At 35.2% G+C, this 21,698-nt stretch overlaps 1 protein-coding gene across 1 annotated transcript in view; it reads right to left on the reverse strand.

The window, feature by feature from the left end:
- The window catches only part of TUT4 (terminal uridylyl transferase 4), a 145,221-nt gene that overhangs the window by 20,196 nt on the left and 103,327 nt on the right, over nt 1-21,698 (reverse strand). The window contains 12 exon segments of the mRNA XM_032626370.1: nt 3,556-3,638; nt 3,727-3,774; nt 4,074-4,251; nt 4,403-4,480; nt 8,515-8,628; nt 10,885-10,974; nt 11,271-11,374; nt 11,457-11,514; nt 14,396-14,499; nt 16,384-16,470; nt 19,550-19,655; nt 19,657-19,701. Coding sequence (XP_032482261.1) covers nt 3,556-3,638; nt 3,727-3,774; nt 4,074-4,251; nt 4,403-4,480; nt 8,515-8,628; nt 10,885-10,974; nt 11,271-11,374; nt 11,457-11,514; nt 14,396-14,499; nt 16,384-16,470; nt 19,550-19,655; nt 19,657-19,701 — 1,095 coding nt within the window.

Below are 21,698 nucleotides of genomic sequence, written 5' to 3' on the forward strand. Positions count from 1 at the left end.
ACAACTACTGAAGCCCGTACACTTAGAGCCTGTGCTCCGTGACAAGAGAAGCCACCGCAGAGAGAAGCCTGTGCACTGCCACGAACAGTAGCTCCTGCTCACTGCAACTAAAGAGAGCCCATGCACAGCACAAAGACCCAAAGCAGCCAAAAATAAAATAAATTAAAAAAAAAATCCAATCAAAAAATGGGCAGTAAAACTAAACAGACATTTCTTCAAGGAAGACATACAGATGGCCAAGAGGCACAAGAAAAGATGCTCAACATTGCTAATTATTAGAGAAATGCAAATCAAAACTACAATGAGGTATCACCTCACACCAGTCAGAATGGCTATCATCAAAAAACCCACAAACAGGGCTTCCCTGGTGGCGCAGTGGTTGAGAGTCTGCCTGCCGATGCAGGGGACACGGGTTCGCATCCCGGTCTGGGAAGATCCCACATGCTGCAGAGTGGCTAGGCCCGTGAGCCATGGCTGCTGAGCCTGCGCATCCGGAGCCTGTGCTCCACAACAGTGAGAGGCCCGTGTACCGCAAAAAAAAAAAAAAACCCACAAACAGTAAATGCTGCAGAAGGTGTAGAGAAAAGGGAACCCTCTTACATTGTTGGTGGGAATGTAAATTGGTACAGCCAGTATGAAGAACAGAATGGAGGTTCCTTAAGAAACTAAAAATAGAGTTACCATAACATCCAGCAATCCCAATCCTGGGCATATATCCGGAGAAAAACATAATTTGAAAAGATATATGCACCCTAATATTCACTGCAGCACTGTTTACAATAGCCAAGACACAGAAGCAACCTAAATGTCCATCAACAAATGAATGGATAAAGATGTGGTACATATATATAATGGAATATTACTCAGCCATTAAAAAGAACAAAATAATGCCATCTGCAGCAACATGGATGGACCTTGAGATTATCATACGAAATGAAGCAAGTCAAACAGAGAAAGACAAATATCATATGATATTGCTTATATGCAGATTCTTTTAAAAATGATACAAATGAACTTATTTACAAAACAGAAATAGACTCACAAACTTAGAGAACTTATGGTTACCGGGGAGGAAGGGTCGGGGGGAAGGATAGATTGGGCGTTTGGGATTGACATGTACACTTTGCTATATTTAAAATAGATAACCAACTGTATGTATCTGTACAAGGACCTACTACTGTATAACACAGGAACGTTGCTCAATATTCTGTAAAAACCTAAATGGGAAAAGAATTTGAAAAAGAACAGATACACGTATATGTATAACTGAATCACTTTGCTGTACACCTGAAACTAACAGAACACTGTTAATCAACTATGCTCCAAAATGAAATAAAATTTTAAAAAAAGAAGAGATATCTGAAGATGTAAGCAGATTTATAGATCTGGTAGCAGAAAGCTGAAGGAGTGTCTATCTATCTAATATCTTTGTCTCAAAGGGAAAACATGTAAGCGTGAGAAGGGCAGAGTAGAAAGATGGGACAAAGCAAAATGGGTACTGAATTTTGAGTAAAATAAATAAAATCTGAAATAGTTTTACTGAATGCGAGACACAGGTAACTAAAGAAATGTAGTAAGAATCTCAGATAGTATTGAAAGTCCAGTTGAGGCTGATGAACATTAATTTATAGTTGTGCTATACAAATAAAACTGCCTAGCTTTAAGATTTTTTTCCATCAGTGCTTAGCCCAAGCATAGAGAGATGGTGGATGGCTGAGTTCATGTTAAGGTTAAACACATAATGGTGCAAAAGAAGGACAATGGTACAAAGGAATATAAGGTATATGCTGGAGGTACCAGGGAATCTGTTTAAATGGGGGGAAAAAATGAAGACAGTAGATAGCTGATAGATAGGGAAAAAATGTGTCAATATGTCAGAGGACCTAGTGAATAGAAGAAGAGTTGAAGTGGGAATGTTCGAGTGAGCAAGAAAGGTGAAAGAACAGAAAATATACTTGTCTTCATCTTCATTAGAATCTAAGGGGATGAAACACATCTACTTTGTATGCTGTTATAATCCCAGTACATAGCAGAGAAATAGGTACATGGTAGAAATTCAGTAAATATGTGTTGAAAGAATAAACTTTACTATGGAAAATATAAACATGAAAGACTATGTAACAAGGTTATTTTTCTACTGTATCAGTTATAACACTGATATCAACCTAAATGTCCATCAAAGGAGAATAGTTAAACTGGTATATCCAAGCTATAAAATACCGCATATTGACTTTATAACTGAATAAAGTAGATTAAAAGATGATTGGCAGATCCACAGGCCCTTTGTGACAGGCTCCAAACTGATGTTTGGTTCTTACACCAAATCACATTCAAGACCAAAGAGTTTGATATCTATGATGACTACTTATAACATACTGAATAATTAAGAGTTACTAAAATTTTGTATTCACAGACTAAATTAGCACATTTCCAATTTACCGAGGACGCTACATTAGTATTTTACTAAAAAGTCTGACTGCCCGAAACTGCTAGGTTCCTACCAAACATATGCACATACACACACGAATAGAATTCCCACAATTTTCAGGTAAAATGCTTTATCAGTGCATCACCAGATTTGTTGTGATCTGACTGTGCTTTTCATTTACTGCTATTTTAATTGTTAGTAAAATTATTGTTGTATTTTCCTTTTGTTAGATATTTTGTTCCTGCAAGAATTTTGTGTTGTTTCAAATTTCCTGTTATTTTATTTCCATTATAATTATTATCACCCCCACCCTCTATTAGGCAGGACTATCAGAAATGTTCCATGGGGAAAAAGCTCTAGATTTTTTCTGCTTTTCTTACCCCACAACCCAAGAAAGAGTTATGAAACTGGACTGAACAAGATCAAGGATATTCATTATGCAAAAACAGAGACCTGGTTTCTCTTTTGAGATTTCTTCTCTTTTCTTTCACTGTGAAACTATGACATCCTCCCATTAGAAACCAACCCAAAACCAGAGTAAGACCAAGAGGAATGGGGGACGCTACACCACCCATTTCAGGCAAAAAGAATCCTCTTAGTTCCATGCTAATTCAGCTTACCAAAGGCTACACCAAAATTACAAGCAGAAGCCTCAGCAAATAGAGTATTACTTCAGTGTTGACCTCTCTGTTTATATTTTCATCAAGATTTCTAGAGACAGAAGAGAGGCAGTAGGCAGACCCTCAAATTCAAAATTAAAGGATCTTGAGTCTTGACTATCCACCTGCATTTGTTCAACAAATGCTTATTTGATGCATCCTATGTGCCAGAAATTGTGACAGGCACTGGAAATACGATGGTGAACCTTACAGACATGGACCCTGTCCTCATGGAGCTATATAGTCTAGTGGGGATACAGAATTTAACAAATAGATTAAATAAACAAAATTTAGCAAATATATATCTCACTATAGACTATGATAAGTGCAATAAGAACAAATAGATCTGGCACAGCCAAATAAATAACACCAACTTGGAACAGGATTAGGTTTCTTGTACTACAAAAAAAAGAAAAAAATTCTATAAGGAAAAAGAAAAGATTCAGAATACAAATTATGTAAACTTACAGCTTCTCTGCCAATGAGTGGATAAAAGGGGGTACCAAAAAGTTTCCTTCCATTGATAAATGCTTTCATGATGAAATTGGTCACTATTGAAGAAAGAAGAAAAACAATAAAGATGCAGACCTTAATGTGTAAGAGCTTTAAAAGTAGGGGATTTCTATATTTAAAACTTACTTTTTCTAGAAACTCCAGCACCAAGGTTATGATTCAAATCAAAAGGGTCTAGAAAAGAAATATTTTATTTTTTATTTAAGAATTATGCTCGTTGTAACATAAATACAGTTAGTAGCCATAACTAGAGTTTAACTCTACGTAACTCAGACCATCAAAGTCAGAAAATTATTCTTTTATAATTATAGATTAAAGGATGGAAACTGATAAAAACCAAGAGGAAGAATCTTCCAAATTCTAATGTGTTTCAGTTTTCCCCTCAGTGTCACTGGCCAAATAAAACTCTGGCTTTTTGTTCTGTTTTGCTCTGTTTCGTGTTGTTCCTGAATTAATATCAGCTGAATGATTACCTTCAATAGCAATGCATTTGGATGTCCACTGCTTCTCAAAAGTTGTCAATAGCTTTTTCTGCCGAATGCTAATTACATATTCTTTGAAATCAAATTCTTCAGTATAGAAGCGAAGCAGTCCCAACCAAAGCTCTCCTAATGTTTCTGTGTTCTTTCCAAGTGAAGGTAAACGTTTTTTCTACAGGTGAGAAAAAAGAAAGGAGAGAGACATGTCTATACTTATCCAAAATATGGACCCCCAAGTCCAAGTAAAATTATTAAATTAAATTATGCAAATCCTAACATGCATCAGTGAGCATTCCATAACATAAAAACTATGAAAAAATTACCAGTTCTTCTGTTTTATCAAAGAAAAAAGCATTCCATCCATCAACCATTCTCTGTGGAATCTGTTTTCCATCAAAGATCTGCATTAAAAAATCAATTCTACTATTAGATTTCAAGCCATCCAACCTAAAAGCCTAAATACCCTCATATCATTTTAGAATTTACCTATAATAGACATAGTGAAGCACTTATTCCAAAAGAAACAGTCAAGATGGTATAATCTGATGTCAAGTTATTAATGAATAAAATGTATCTGAAAGACCAAAGCTGGGAAAGGATATCTTAAGAACCTCAGACTCTCCAAACGATACATTTGATATTATCTATTTGGCTATCAAAACACATCCAGCCCAAGTTTAATGAAGTAAAACTAAAGAAAAAGCAGATGAAAATAGCATTTTCATCAAAGGATCACAGACACAGAAATACATAAGACATAATACTTATTGATTGTACACCTTAAAGGAAATCGAAGAAGCTATTTGTTATGGGGAAGGGCTCTAGTACCTTTAATCAGTTATCTGTATCAGATGAGGTTGAAAAGGGCCAGGACATTGATTTTTTAAAACAGAAAATTAGGTAGCTTTCCTTGACATTTTGATAAAGATCGTGAAATCTTCATGATTAATTATGAGTAGTAATTCACTGTCCTAAGAAAAGGGGGGAAGGTAATGCTACTTTACTAGAAGAATTCCACAAGGTGACTGTACAGGCACAACTGACCTCTACAAGCAATTTTGAGACTTATTTTCTATAGGAGTTTTAAGAAAGAGATGCAATAAAGTAAAAAGTTGGAGTAAGTTCAGAGTCAGCAGACCTCATTTCTAGTTTTAGTCCTGCCAAGTAGTGATTCTGGACAAGACAATTATCCTTCCAAATCCTCAGTTTTCCCAATGAAAATAAGAGATTAGCTTAATTAGGTCAGTTTTCTTCAAATTTTATTTTTCTTTTAAGCTGTAGAATCCCTTCCTAAAATGGAAACTTCCTGTAAGTTCAACATGTAAAACAGATAAAAACAGAGGTACTCTGATAAAAGCCTGAGTGGAGAAAACTATACCTTATCTTTTCCTTCCTCCACTCCTCACACATACACTATTGAGCTCCTAGAGCTTACCAAAACATACTTTAAAACCACTAGATAAGGTTGTCCCCATGGCTCCTTCATAGATTAAGATGCTATTATACAAGCTGCCTCTTTAGACCTTGATTACTTTAACAGAATTCTTACTTTTGAGAAACAACCAACATCCAAACCCAATTATCCTGGCTAATAACACAGTAAACGACCTGTGGGCTTTAGAGGGCATTTAATCACTGATTTGCCACCTGTTTTAATGAACTCTCATATTTCATAGTGCCTAACTCTCCACTGTTTCAGCCCTTAGAAGTACTAATACTAGCTTCTCTTTCTTTTGCACACACACAACACATTTACCTTCTCTTTCTGTTTCTCTCTTTTCTTTCTCTCAATAGCAATCATCCTCTACTCAAGCACTCAAGCCTTCTCTCTAAAACCTCACCAAACAAGTTTGTACAAGGAGTGACCCTGTACATTTCCATATTTATTTTCTTATTTTATTATGGTATTTTATATCTATAATAAGCTATATATATATCTACTGCTATATTTAAATTGTAATTTTTTTAGTTGTGGTAAAACACACATAATGAAGTTTACCATCTTAAGTCATTTTTAAGAGTACAGCTCAGTGGCATTAAGTGCATTCACATTGTTGTGCTACCATCACCACCATCCATCCACAGAATTCTTCTCATCTTATACAAGTGAAACTCTGAATCTATTAAACAATAATTTCCCACTCCTCTCTCCCGCCAGCCCCTGGCAACCACCATTCTACTTTCTGTCTCTATGAATCTGACTACCCTAGGTACCTCCTATAAATGGAATCATGTAGTATTTGTCCTTTTGTGACTCGTTTATTCCACTTAGCATAATGTCCTCAAGGTTCATCCATTCAGTTGCAATTTTTAAGCTGATATAAGCTAAGAAAACATAGTTCATAATATCAAGTGACACTAACACTCCCTAATCCTCTCTTAGTATTAATTTTTATGTGAAAATTTACTTTTACTTATGATGATTGCTGGAATACAGCAAAATTATTCTGCTTAGGAAAGCTCCTTTTGACCTAAAGAACTCTGTATTGTTGATCATGAAAAACACTCTTAGCAGAGCCTTACTTATTACACCCAGTCACTTAAAGTTTAGGTTCAATTACAAATGGAGTCAAAGATCATCAGCTTCATTAAACATATCCTTACCCTTAAAAGTTGATCGATGCCAATGATCAATACTTAAATGATGCCAGAGCAATGGACAAGGGGTCCCATATGACAAGCAAAAAAGGCCAGAAGCAAAAATCCATATATCATCAGTTCATATGTATCACAAAGCCCCCCACAATCAGAGCTCATTATGATGGAAAACATCCCATGGACTGTCTCTCATTTCATCCATCACTGTCTGTTAAGCAGATAATGGAACAGTTCTTGAAGTTGGCTACAGCAATCCTACCTACATTTTTCCAATAATAATATTAATAAAGCTGCTAATGATAATAATAATAATAAAATTAATAATAAGAGCAACCACCATTTATAAATTCCTACTTTAGCATCTACTACATTCAAAGGCATTTGATGTCTCTGTTCCTTATATCAACACGGAAATAATACTACTATTATTACATTTTTGCTGATGATAAAATTCAGACTAGTGGCAGTCAGGCAGCTTGTTGAAGGCCACATGTCAAAATTAGGATTCAGACCAGTTATCTCTGGCTCCAAAATCATGCTCTGACCGCTGTTTCCATTATATCATGCTGCCTCAATGGTTCCTCATCCATGGGTAACATAATGAGAGAACAGAGACAAACCACAATGAAAACAAAATTTGTGTTCCATTTGGGTTAATCACAGTATTCTATCAAAGTCACAGCAAATTATAGCAAATGGCTGCTATAATATTACTGGGGCAATTATGCTTAAGATCCCCAAATTTAAAGCCTTAACAACAATTAGACTAATACAGAGAATTATCTTGGCCTTGGCAGGCCTAATTAATTCATGCAAAGTTTTAAATATCCTATAGTGAACAACCTTGTTAAAAAACAAACATCACTCAACATAGATTCAAGCAACTTAAATTTTTCTGTTAGGAAAGGATGTTTAAATTTTTTATTTCTCTCCCACTATTTGTTTAAAAGAGGGAAAGAAATGCTGTTAAAACCACATGTATTCATTAGAACTTTTAAAAACTTACTAAGGCCATCTGACACGCACATATGGCTTGCTATTTTGTGATACTCTTCTTTGCCATGACTATCAAAGTTTACGTGAAATCAGAATATGTGATTTTCCAAACAATTCTGATGCTTCTCACCTACCTCAAAATAACCACCTACCTAAGAAATTAGAACCTGATCCACCCCAATGCTTGCAAATCCACTTTGTGCCAAGAATGAGGAGGAACAGATGGATGATTAAGAACTCCTTTGTATCTATTTTAGAGAGTATAAATTGACTACAAAAAGAGACTCTATGAGTCACCAAATCCGAGTAAATATGAGTATAATCTGTTTCTTTTGATGTACATTCTTATGCTTAATGCAATTTACATGACCTTACAGAGATAAGGAAGAATTTCCTTGTGTTTCTTTCTCAACCAAAATTCACAAAGTTGACCAAAGTATATACAGGAATAAATCAAACTTCATTGCCAAGCAGGAGGAGGGAGAATACTCTGAAAAGAAGAAACTTATGTATCTGCATCTGAGAGACTATAATATATAAGTTCATGAATGGCTACAAATTTCATTATCATTGGCAGCATTCTAAGACTGTGAAATACAAAAATGTTACAAAAGATATTCAATAGTTCTATTCATCTAGTAGTCTTTTGGTAGTCTATATTCTCCCATAATAAGCTTTTCAAAAAGGTTCATTATTTGATTAAACCATTAATGAAAAAAGAAAACTTAGGATATCCATGATAGAAACATCTTTCATGATCTCATGAACTGAGCAAGATCTACTATATTTAGAGCGTATACACCTACACAGAAACGCCTTTATAGTTTTCTTAAACATTTACCTCTTGTAGAACTGGGATAACAGGTGGTTTTCTCTGCTGCAGAAAGTACAGCACCATAAGGATATAAGCATATGAAGATAAACTTCCCCTGGAAGCATCTCCAATGTCACATCGCTAAAAAAACATAATGATTGAAAATAAAACTTCAAAATCTTATTCCATGCAGAAGTATTGACTACTTTAAGACACCATTTTTTAAACCTATCAAACCGTCAAATACCCAAAAGTTCAATAACGAGCTGTTATAGAGGGTATGGGTAAACACGTACTCATACATTAAAGAGTATACAGTAGCATAAATTTCATGAGAATAATTTGGCAATATCAAAATTATAAAAGCACATCTCCCTTAATGTATCAATTCTATTCTAAGAATTTATCCTGCAAATATGCCAAGAAACATGTGAAATGACTAAATAAAATTTCTATTGTAATACTATTTTAATAGCAAATATGAGAAAGAACTTAAAGCTCATCAGTAAAGCACAGGTTTAAAAAACTGATGACTATCCACACAATGGAATAGTATGTAGCCATTAAAAAGAAAAGGAAAACTCTTAGTATACTAATAGGAAATAATCTCCAATATTTATTGCTCAGTTAAAAAAGCAAAGTACAAAACACTGTTTTCAGCGTGTTTATACCTATAATAAAAAGAGGCAGGAAATTTGCTTGCACTGGAATAATATATTTCTGGAAGGATACAGAGGAACGTTTAACACTGTTTGCCTCTAAAAAGAGGCAAAGGTTGGCTAGGAGACAGATGTGGAAGGAAGATTTTCTGCCATAAATCCCATTAGACCTTTTAATTTTTGAACCACATGAATACGTTGGCTATTCAAAAAAATTTTTTTAATTAGAAAAAAAAAACCCTAGGGGCTTCCCTGGTGGTGAAGTGGTTGAGAGTCCACCTGCCAATGCAGGATACAAGGGTTCATGTCCCGGTCTGGGAAGATCCCACATGCTGCGGAGCGGCTGGGCCCATGAGCCATGGCCACTGAGCCTGCGCGTCCGGAGCCTGTGCTCCGCAACGGGAGGGGCCACGGCAGCGAGAGGGCTGCGAACCACAAAAAAAAAAAAACAAAAAACCCTGAAAGAATCCTCAGAGACTTCCCTTGAGTAAAGCTTTAGCTGATATTATATAAAGGGAGAGGAATGATTTTTCTGACGTGAACCACTTGATTTTCTTTTTACATCTTTAATAATTGCTTTACAATGGCGTGTTAGTTTCTGCTTTATAACAAAGTGAATCAGTTATACATATACATATGTTCCCATATCTCCTCCCTCTTGGCGTCTCCCTCTCACCCTCTCTATCCCACCCATCTAGGTGGTCACAAAGCACCGAGCTGATCTCCCTGTGCTATGTGGCTGCTTCCCACTAGCTATCTATTTTACATTTGGTAGTGTATATATGTCCATGCCACTCTCTCACTTTGTCACAGCTTACCCTTCCCCCTCCCCATATCCTCAAGTCCATTCTCTAGTAGGTCTGTGTCATTATTCCCCTCTTACCCCTAGGTTCTTCATGACATTTTTTTTTTTCATAGATTCCATATATATGGAACCACTTGATTTCATAACCCAAACTCAATGAGAGTAAGGAACTGTCATGTTGGAGTTATTCTGTGAGGTGAATGTAAAAGACTAGCTGTATCAAATGATTTGTAGTATGTGGCTGGATGCGTTCCTTTTCTAAGATGACTCTGTCCATAAAGACATGTACAGGAATATCTAAACAAATACGTCTCCCTTTTGGAAGAGTCGGCTTTATGAAATGAAAACGTAACCAAGTCACTCCCCTACTAAAACCCTTCCACCAACACATTCACAAAATTAACTATTTACTGAGCACCTACCATAAAGCAGGCACTACACTGAAATAAAGATACAGAGGCCTCAACCCTAATGGAGTTTACTCACTTAGCAAAACAACCAAGAAAACAGAATTCAGCATTTTAAGTGTTATAATAGGGGAAACATTAGGTTTTATTGGTATTGCTTTGTTTTCTTGGCCAGGAAAATTTACCACTAAACCCAAACACCAGATTTCCCAACCCAGAGCCTTTTAACTAGGATGGTATGCCAACTCCCATGCCTAGGGTTGGAAATCATTACTGCATTAAGAAATTATACTATGAGAAATTTACTAGAGTGTTACCTATGAGAGGAGAGCAAACACAGAAAAAAACTAAGAATCACCCTACCCTGAAAGGTATAACTTTAAACCATTTAATATTGACAGTTTCTTCTTAAAAGCTCAGGTAAACAAAATTGAGAAAACATTTGTCACAAGTCTGACATCAGCATGTTTTACTTTAATATCATGAGTATTATAACAAAGCAGATCATTAGCTTTTTCATAAATACCTTAGCAAACACTTTCATAGTATATCCCAAGTACTGCACTCTAGGATCAATAGCTGCATATGTAGCTAGCATTCTTGTGTTATGCTGAGCCTGAAAAATAAATTACATATTTGAAAGCATTTCAAATTTATTAAACTTACAGATCAGCTAAAAAGATAAACTCCACATAGCATATATATAAATGTTAAACTTAAAATACCTGTAAATGAGTCAAGCAAAAATTAACCTTCAATCTGAAGGAAATGTTAAGATGACTGCTAAAATTTTTTTTTCCCTATACTAACCACATTCGTAAGTTTTAAACATAAAGGTACAGTCAGTGATCTGTAAACTTTTAAAATGACAACTGTAAACATACCTGGGTCTTTACAGACAGTGAAACTTACCAACGTATTATATAAACTGATATCGCCTTCTAAACCACTTCGTCTGTGTTCAAATTTTACTATAGGCACTTTGGCAGTAGTTATAGGCAAAATGTTTCTTAAACCTGATTTAAAAAAAAAAACTTCACTAGGTTAAATAATTTTCATAAAACTAAAAAAAAATTTCTGTTGTTTTAAAGTTCATACCTGGATGTCTCTTAAGAATTTTCGCCAAATTTTCAATTATTTCCTTACAATTTAATTTCTAAAAAACAAAAGAAATAAATAATAAAGTCTGTCTGACTCAACTTGGTCTTGTGCAAATTCTATTTTAATCTAGGCATTTAATATTAGCACTTAAAATCTCCAGCCAGAAGTCTATATAACCTTGCTAGTCAAAGAACATGGTCCATAGACCTGCAGTATCACCAACACCTGGAAACTTGATAGAAATGCAGAATCTCAGTCTCCACTCCGGTCTACTGAATCATAATCTGCATAGTAACAACATTCCCAGGTAATTCACATCCACATTAAAGTTTGAGAAGCACAAAAACAGGAGAATAATGTTTTCAAATACATGGATAAAAAACTAGAGATGGGTTTGGTGAAGGCAAAACAGTACAGTGATTAAGAACATAGGCTGTGAATTTAGACAAACCTGGATTCAAATCTTGAACTAAGTATTGACTAGCTGTGTGACTCTGACCAGATCCTTAACCCCTCTGAGCCTCATACTACTTATAAAATCAAGATAATCATCAACTCCTACTCTTTTATAAAGGAGCTGGATTACATGAGACACCTATGTAAAGCATTCAGCAGCATACTTCATACAAAGTAGCACTTTAAGTCTGTCAGCTATTTACTATCATATGTTGATGAGGAAAAGAATAATCCTACTATTACAAGCACCTACTTCTTCAAAAAAACCCTCTTGGGCTTCCCTGGTGGCGCAGTGGTTGAGAGTCCGCCTGCCGATGCGGGGGACGCGGGTTCGTGCCCCGGTCCGGGAGGATCCCACATGCCGCAGAGTGGCTGGGCCCGTGAGCCATGGCCGCTGGGCCTGCGCGTCCGGGGCCTGTACTCCGCAGCGGGAAAGGCCGCAGCAGTGAGAGGCCCGCGTACCGCAAAAAAAAAAAAACCCTCTTACCTCTGCAAATTTAAATGTGTTGGTTATTTAAAAACTAGACAGCAAAGCTGATATGGTAACGATAACCCTAATATAAGGAACAAGGAAGATAACGGCATAAATTAACTGGATTAAGCTCAATGCCCACATCTACTACTAAAATCACTTTTGCATATCCCCAACATGCTCTTTTTAGCTACAAGAGAGCAGTAGTCATTGCAGCTTAACCTGGGGATTTCAAGGGAATCTTTAGAATTAACACATAATACAAGAGGTTGTTTTTCTCTTTGTTATACAAAGATACAATTTATACTAAATTAAAAGTTTCCATTATGGCTCATCTGGAAGAAAATAATTTACTCATTTTCATTGTTTCAACTTTCCAGAGTGAATAGCACAGGTAATATATAGTATACAAACCCTTGGTGATGAAACACCTGATTATTAAATTTTACATAGAAGGGATCTAAAACCCTAACCTCCTTCCTGGGTAAAAACCACTTCCTATTCCCTCAATTCCTGCCCTTCAGAATGGAAAGGGGAAGCCTCTTTCCAAGGAGATGGCATTGAGTAGAAGTGGGTTAAGGAGAACTAAAAAATGTATAACTTTTCATTTTCTTTATAGAACAAAAAGATATTAATTAACACCAGAAGCAATTTCTTAGGACCAGAAATAAGCATCTACCAGGTATCACTGCCATCTTTTCTTGGGTTCTAACAATTTAAAAAACACCTTTTGAAAAAACTATTTCAGAAATGCACAGGTATACTATTCTGCTGAATTATTTTATAATACATCAGAGGCTATACTGACACCACTAAAGATGCCAGAAGCTTGGCCTCACCCCAATCTTGCAAGCAGTCCCTGATTTTGAAACATAAATACCAACAGCTATGTTGTTAAAGAAACGAGCAACTACAGAAATACCCTCCTTTTCTAGTTGCTGCTAGGAAGGCCTGGGACACTTCTTCCCTGTCCATTCAGTCCCCTTCTTTACTAGAGCTCAGACAGTCTCATTCCCACTGTTGAGGCCTGGTACGCAAAAAAGGAAAACATAAGTACCCATTCTCACTGCTGAGACTGCTCTGGGGGAAGGTTTGCTCCTGGCATCTCATGGTGGAACTCAGAAAGCTTTCAATTTCAGAAAGTAGGGGTTAGGTTCTACAGTACTATTAGTACTATATTTCAACTACATTATGGGTTAAATAAATTACAGAGAAGCAGTGGGATACAATGGAAAGAGCATGAACTCTGGAGTCAGACAGACCTGGGTACGAATCCCGGCTCCAGCATTTACTAGCTGTGTGAACTTGAGCAAGTCAGTTTATCTCTCAAAGCCTCAGTTTCCTCATCTGTAAAATGGGGGAAATTATCTACCTCGAAGGTGGTTGTAAGAGTGAAATGAGATAATGTATGTAAAAGTGTATACTGGGGGCTCAAATGTTAGTTCCCTTCCCCGCCCAAAATGAGTTTCTAAAAGCTAGCCTAGAACACATAATTTATAACAATGCTTCTATGGAAAAAAATGTATTTTGAGTACTCCCAAATTATAATCAACTTGTAGAACACAATCCATTTATAAATTGAATGTCCACCTTTATTTTCTATCTTTAGTGATACAGAGACATCACCTAATGGAAGAGATATGAAAAGACAGAGTAAGTGAGATCAATGTTTACTACCAAACTGAAGCAACAGTTTTTCATTGGCTCTAATGAAAAAATTTCCAACTCTATTTTTTCCACAAATTCATTAAAAAGCACTTGTAACTATCTGTGACATGGTTTTTACATTACAAAATCACTGAAACAGTAAATTTACTTACTTAAATACTTGAATGTCTTCTAAAATGATAATGCTAGTGCTTTTACATTTCAAACACTGCTATTGCTAATATATTTATACAAAGAATGACACCTTACATTTTTATCAATTCTACATACAACATTAAAAACACACTCATCACTAGAAGAAAATAAACTTCCACATCACTTTCCAAACACTAACTCTTACCTCTGCATTTTCGTGGCCTTCAAGGGTCATACAAATATCCAGATCACTATCACGAAATCCAAATCCATTCTTAGAAGAGCCAAATAAGCACAATCTTGCCTTTTCTAAGCAAAGGAAAACAAAAGTCAAAAGTTTTATAATTATCAGGAAAGAGGAGTCTTCTATTAACTACTAATGGCCTACCACAGGATAATCTTACCCAATTCCATGGCTTAAATTATCTACCATTAGCAGATACACTGAGAAATTCCAAAACACTCACCTAAAGCCCAGGTCTTCTCCCCAGAATCTCACACCCATGTATCTAACTGCTTTTCCCATTTTTCCACAGACATCATAAATTCAACAAGTCAAAACTAAACTAGCAACTTCACCTCAAACCTACTATTATTCAGAAATATACATGTGGTTCTTAACACCTCTCAACTTTCACATCCAAACACTTACCAAGTTTTTTACCTTCTTCCAACTTAATGACCTCATAAACTCATCTACTTTTATTCATTCTCAACATCAATACCAATAGTTAAGATCAATATTTAGAGATTTATCTCTTGGAAATAAACTAGTTTCTTCAGGGCACAATTCAAGTAGTTTTACAAATGTCATCTTAGTATATAGAATTAATTCTCCTCTAAAGTGAGGGATTAATCTATTTGATATAAATTATATATACAATTATTATATATATAGTTATATATATAATATTTATATATATATATCATTAGGGTTATTCCTTCATGCTTATTAGTGTCACTCAATAAGCTGTGGCTTAACAAGATTGGATCATTCTCCCTATTAATTCTTGTAGCCTACATATTTAGATAACAAATTCTGTATTTTCAAACTTACTCCTCCTATTCAGTTCTGATGCCCTACTTGAAATCAATGACAACTGAGAGATATAAAAGAAGCTACATTCATCAGCAAATAAAAAGTGCATGGGTTTAATATAACAAGAACTTAGATTTGGTCAATACTTTATACACTAGCAAATATAATTAAAAATAGAATCCTGTAGCACAAAACAGATCATATTTTAAAGGTATAAGTTCATTCTGATTATAAATCAACTCTTCATCCTTTTCTAAAATATTTGGCCACAGAACTCTTGATTCTTTACCTCATGCCCAAAACCTGCCCCCGTCTGCTATTTTTTTGCCATCTCAATTAAATAGCACCACCCAACTAGTGAAGGAAAAATCCTAAAACCATCCTTGACTCCTTTCTTTTTGTCACATCTAACATGTAATGCATCAGCAAATCCTGTTGACTCTACATTCAAAATATATCCTCAATCTAATCACTTCTCACCTACTCTTCCAAATCACTATTATGTCTCATCTGAACTTATGCAACAGCTTCTTAAATGTTCTGCTTGCTTCTATTCTTATGGACCTGTACTCCATTCTCTCAGATCATGTCACTTATGTGTTAAAACCCTCCAGAAGCCTTCTCATTAGACATTCAAAATAAAATTCAAAGTCCTTCTACCAACACCTATAAGACTCTAATGATCTAAACTCTAGGTTAACTCTCTAATTTCACCTTTCTATTACAGTCTACCTCACACACTCCACTCAAGCCACACTAACTTTCAAGTAAGTCAAATATAATTGCATCATGGGGTATTGTACTTGCTGCTGCTTCTCTCTCGAATGTTCTCTCCTTGAATATTCATAATAATTTGCTCCTTTATATTATTAATGGCTCTGCTCAAATGTCACCTTATCACCTTATCACTACCATTCTAACTTCTGTGCTTTAACAGTGTTTATTATTTCCTGATATATTATTTACTTGTCAGTTGACTATCTGTCATCCCTCTTAATATAAGCTTCATGAGAGCTGGTTTCACCTCTTTTGTTAGCACTGTATCCCCAGCACCTAGAATAGTACCTGACATATAACATGCAATAAACACTTTTTAAACAAATGAAACTCAGACCAGGTAACTATAATAACAAAAGCAATCAACTTTGACATACCATCATATTCTTTTTGAATAAACTTTTCCAAGCCAATTAAAATTTGCTCCCTGTTTTGTTGTTCAGAAAAAGGTGGTGACAATTCATCTAAGTTAAAAAAAAGAAAAGGAAAAAGAAAAGTAAGGAGAATGAAATCTGAAAATGTCTTCAATTTTCTACCCTAAAAACTTTACTTTTCTTCATTATTTGTTGACTCTCTGACATTAAAATCATAAATGTTACTGCGGAAGGAAGGAGCAGAGAAAGAACAGAAAAATAACTTTACAGATCTAGGTACATTTCACATGATCATTTTCCCTGTGAAACAGCTACAAGATATACTTTCTTCTACAAATTATTTAATTTTTTTTCAGACAATCCACTCTCTCCCATATACATGCTGGTTTTATCCCCTCCTGTTAAGACTATTCTCATACTGTTACACTAGGTACCCAACTCAATCAAATCTAACAGTTCCCTCAAATGCCTGGTCAAGATTCATACCTTCCCTATAAGCTTCTTTGTCCAATCATGGCCTTTAATGACCTCTCCTTAATTGAATTTCCTTAGCTCTTCAAACCACTTGCCAGTTTAGTTTATACTGTCCTTCCAGTTTTCTAGTTATTTCATTTATAGTCATCTTATTTTTCCAAATAAGACCATACACTCCTTAAGAATAATCTTTTTTTTTCTATCTCCTCCTCCAGACTCATACCCAAGAGTTAATATGGTAAGGAATTAAATTAATATTCAGCTTTTGAAAAACAAATGCATCATCAGTGGTTGCAAGCTGAATAGCTGATATACAGGTGATTTTTTTTTTGGATTGGAGAAACTATTCTGTGTGATACTCTAATGGTAATATATAACATTACCACTTGTAAATACCAACAGAACTCTGCAAGTACAAAGAGTCAACTTTATTGTATGCGTATTTTTAAAAAATCATCTAGGAGGTCAGGGAACCTCAGGATGGAATGCAGTCTATAACAAAGAATCCAGCTACATTATAAATGTATAAGAAAACTTCACTCAAGGGAGTGGGGGGGGTGGGAAGGCGCTAATCTAACTTTGAAAATAAGTGGAGTCTGTAAGACTAAGGTTTAAAGGAACTGCACATAAGCACTGTACTCTAATTGATAAAGTTGCTTCCCGTCAGGGTATAGGATAACAGTTCTGATAATGCTGTACATGTGTACTTAAATGGAACAATTAAATAAATGGGTAGCACATGGTGGGAGCCAGGTTTCTCACTGTTGGAGTTGGACATTTACAGATAATCAGAAAGAGGAGGCTAGAAAGAGCCATGTGGTAATGTATTAGACTTGGAGACATCAGCACAAAGTCATGCTTAGCTTAATAAAGGTAAGATGGTCACATGGAATTATTTATAGATACATGTATATACATGTATTAGTATACACACATAAATTTTCTTGCTTGGAGAGGACCTAGAAACAACAATACCCAGTACCACAACAAGCACTCTAACACCCAGATCTTGGTTTCTAACACCATCCTCCAATAAAGGAACCAGGGCTCTTTGGGAAAATGTCTAATTCTAGGACTGAGACAGAAATTTACATGATGATCCTGGAGTATCTTGCAGGGCCAGAAAGTAAGAAAGTGCTAAAATACAAAAGAACAAACTAACAACAAAAAGAAACCAAAAAACTCCACACACTGATGGGAATATATCAAAAGGTCACAGGAACCAAATGAAAGCACTCCCAACAGCCAAATTTGGGCAACAAAAATAGTAGTATTGGATTATAACCCAAAGTATAATACATCTATGAGTCCATACTGAGATAAATATATGACTCAATAAATAAAAACAAATGTAGTGAATTATATCTTAATAAAGCTGTTAAAGAAGAATGTGCCATGGTCCAGCCATTCAACTCCTAGGTATTTACCCAAGAGAAATTAAAACATATGTCCATACTCAGACATACACGAATGTACACAGTATATTTATTTATAACAGCCAAAATTTAGAAACAAACAAAATATTTATCAACAAGTGAGTGGTAAACAAAATGTAGTATAGCCACACAACAGAACACAACTCGGCAATAAAAAGAAATGAACCACTGATACACATCACAGCATAGATGAATCTCAAAATAATTATGCCAAGTTAAAGAAGCCAGATGCCCTCATCAAAAAAAAAAAAAAAAAAAAAAGTACATTCCATGTGATTCTATTTACCTAGAACTCTAGAAAAATTCAAAGTAATGTATAGTGACCAAAAGCAGATAAGTAGTTGCCTGGCAGGAGGTGAAGATAAGGAAGGGTAGAAGGGAGGGAATACAATGGAGAACTAATGTTATGACATCAGAAACTTTATCTTACCTGGGACACAGTAAGTACTTAAAAAATGTTTGCTGAGTGAAGGTTTATTCCAGGTACACCATAAATGTTTATTGAAAAATGGTATGTAAGGCTTTACCCAAATCTTTATAACCTTATCTGCCTCTATTACCTTTCTTATACTCTACCAAATTTAAGGCAATTATTCTCTCAAACAAATACTACACCCTATGCTTTTATGCATAATCTCTTATATCTGAAAATGCAGTCCATCTCAAATGCCACATCATTAACTCCAATTCCTCTGACCCACTCCAGTTAAAATTAATTGTGCCTGACTGAACTGCATTTTGTTTACCACTGCTATAGAATGTAACACATTCTACTTCCAATTATGGCAAGTTTCATACATGTCTTATACAACCATTTAGAGTAACACTGTACAAGAAAATTGCAATGACGGTAATGTTCTCTATCCAGACTGCCCAATGCAGTAGCCACTAGCCACATGTAGCTACTCAATACCTGAGGTGTGACTAGTATAACTGAGTAATTTAATTTTTTTTTTTATTTTAGCTAATTTAAATTTAAATAGACACATATATCTAGTGACCACCATATTAGACAGCACAAATCCAGAGTCCAAGCTCCTTAAAAGCAACACGATGGACTCTGCATTCCCCTTGGCATTTACCACTGTGCCTTGCACACAGTAGGCATTTAATAAATATATGTGGTTGGGTCTCTAAACTATTTAAAAACCTCTACCCAAACAAAATGTAAGCAAACTATTTTCAAATAAGAAAATAAATATTCAAAATCTAAGAAATACTCTAGTCTTAGGAAGTAGTTCTAGTAATAAAAGACTTACCAAAACATCTTTTACATACTAAATCAAGTATTTCCCGAAATCGATTTGTCATTGGTGGTAGAGGCTTTAGATCAATTTTCCTGAAATCCTCTGGGCAATCATTTTTTTGAATGGCCATCCTTTTTGCAGATGCTGCATACTATTGTTGGCGGCTATACAAAGGTTAAAAAAAGAATCTAATAATCAAACTATTGAGGGACTTTATTATCACTTATAAAGCAGTACAAAAAGAAACTTTTATGCAAGTCAGTCTGATAACCTGCATTTTCAAGAGGTTAAAAAGAAAAGCATGTTAATGAAATTCAGTATTAAATGTAAAAAGAAAAACACATTTTGAGCCAACTACTTATTTTCTTCTCCACTAAAATGATATTACCAAGGATTAGATTTACCTGAAGATGTAAAATAAAGGAAATACCAGGAGATACAAAAGGTATAGGTTAATTCAAACAGTGTGATCAGCTCCCAAAATGAAATGCATACATCACATTTTAACCTATTAAGGTCTTTAACAAAGTAGATTATAAAGAAATTTCAAGTGGCACCTTTCATTTCACTTGAAACATTTTCTATCTTCAGAGTCAGTCATTTATAGAACCACTGCTTGACTAGTGGGTTCAATTTCATTACATTAGCATGGTACTCAAGAAACTAAAGGGCTGAACTCTAAAAGTGACTCAGCTTCATACAAGGAACAACTCTTATGCAATAGCCACAAACAACTTTCGAACCCTGCAACACCATTTCAAACGTATTCTACCAGACTACCAGACAGGTGGCCAAAACAGTAAAAATTCATCCCAACTACCTGAAAAACAAAACTCATACGGTTAAGGAAGAGCACTACTCTTTTCTTTATTGTAATATGCCTAGGAACTTAGCTTCTTCCTCCAGGGTTAAGCCTGGACATTTACCTAGCCAAATATACAGAAACCTCTCTGTGTGAATGCTGTGCTGTGGGCTAATTAACAGTACCATAGAAATTTTTATCAGCTTTTTAAAGCTTTTAAAAAATGACATATTTATCATAAAATTCTAGAAAAGTGTTACAGATAACTAGAGAGAGAAATAAAATTGGAGAAATAGTTACCTTAAGATAAGGTTCCAGGAAAAAAAAGTATTAAGAAACGTAAACTGCAGTTATATTACTAAGAGGCTTTTCTAAATATCTGCCATTTATTTCATCTTTTTTAGTAGTCCATATGCCCTAAATACTACAACCTAAACAAAATGGGACAGAGTATCCTTACAAAGGATGAAGAAACACAGCTTAGTAATTAGCTTAAAAATTCTAAAGCTTGTCAATAAACAATTATCGATAAATCAATAAAACTTGATGACTTTTCAGGGGTATTTTTTGTATTCTACTTGATTTACACATTATCTACATAATCCTTTTTTCAACCTAGGTGCTGATACTATTTCAATTATGTACACTACACTCGAAGCAAAGTACCTTAGCTAACACTTTTATTAACAAATTATTTTCTGTTACAAAGTAGCTTATTTTCTGCTCGCTCAGGTTTTTATTTTCTATAATTTATCAAGTTAAAGTTCAGACTATCCCACTTTAAAAGTGGAAAAGTTAAGACTCCTATAACTCATAAGGGATATGCCAAAATCCAAAGAGAAGCTCAGTGGCAGACACAGGATCTGAATTCATTTTTTTTTTGGTTCCTGATCTTAGTTTTAACTCAACTATCTTTAGTTAAGTTTATATACCAACCTTTGACCCCCACCAAAAAAACTTTAAAACAGAACACTATTAAAGTTTACAGACACTGTATTCTCCTTTGTGGAAGTAACTATAATCATATGTAAAAAAATCAGCAAAATTTAAAATATATGCTGCCTTTACCAAACTCACTTTCATAAGATACCTGATGAATCCTTTCATATATGAGAAAGTTAAGCAAACCAACTAGTAATAGAGTGCTGAAACATTTCAGGTTTCATATACATTCTTAAAAGGCAACTACAGGGGCTTCCCTGGTGGCGCAGTGGTTGAGAGTCCGCCTGCCGATGCAGGGAACACAGGTTCGTGCCCCGGTCTGGGAAGATCCCACATGCTGCTGAGCCTGCACGTCTGGAGCCAGTGCCCCGCAACGCGAGAGGCCACAACAGTGAGAGGCCCACGTACCGCTAAAAA

This window comes from Phocoena sinus, chromosome 1 (assembly GCF_008692025.1).
Source record: "Phocoena sinus isolate mPhoSin1 chromosome 1, mPhoSin1.pri, whole genome shotgun sequence".
NCBI classification, from domain to species: domain Eukaryota; kingdom Metazoa; phylum Chordata; class Mammalia; order Artiodactyla; family Phocoenidae; genus Phocoena; species Phocoena sinus.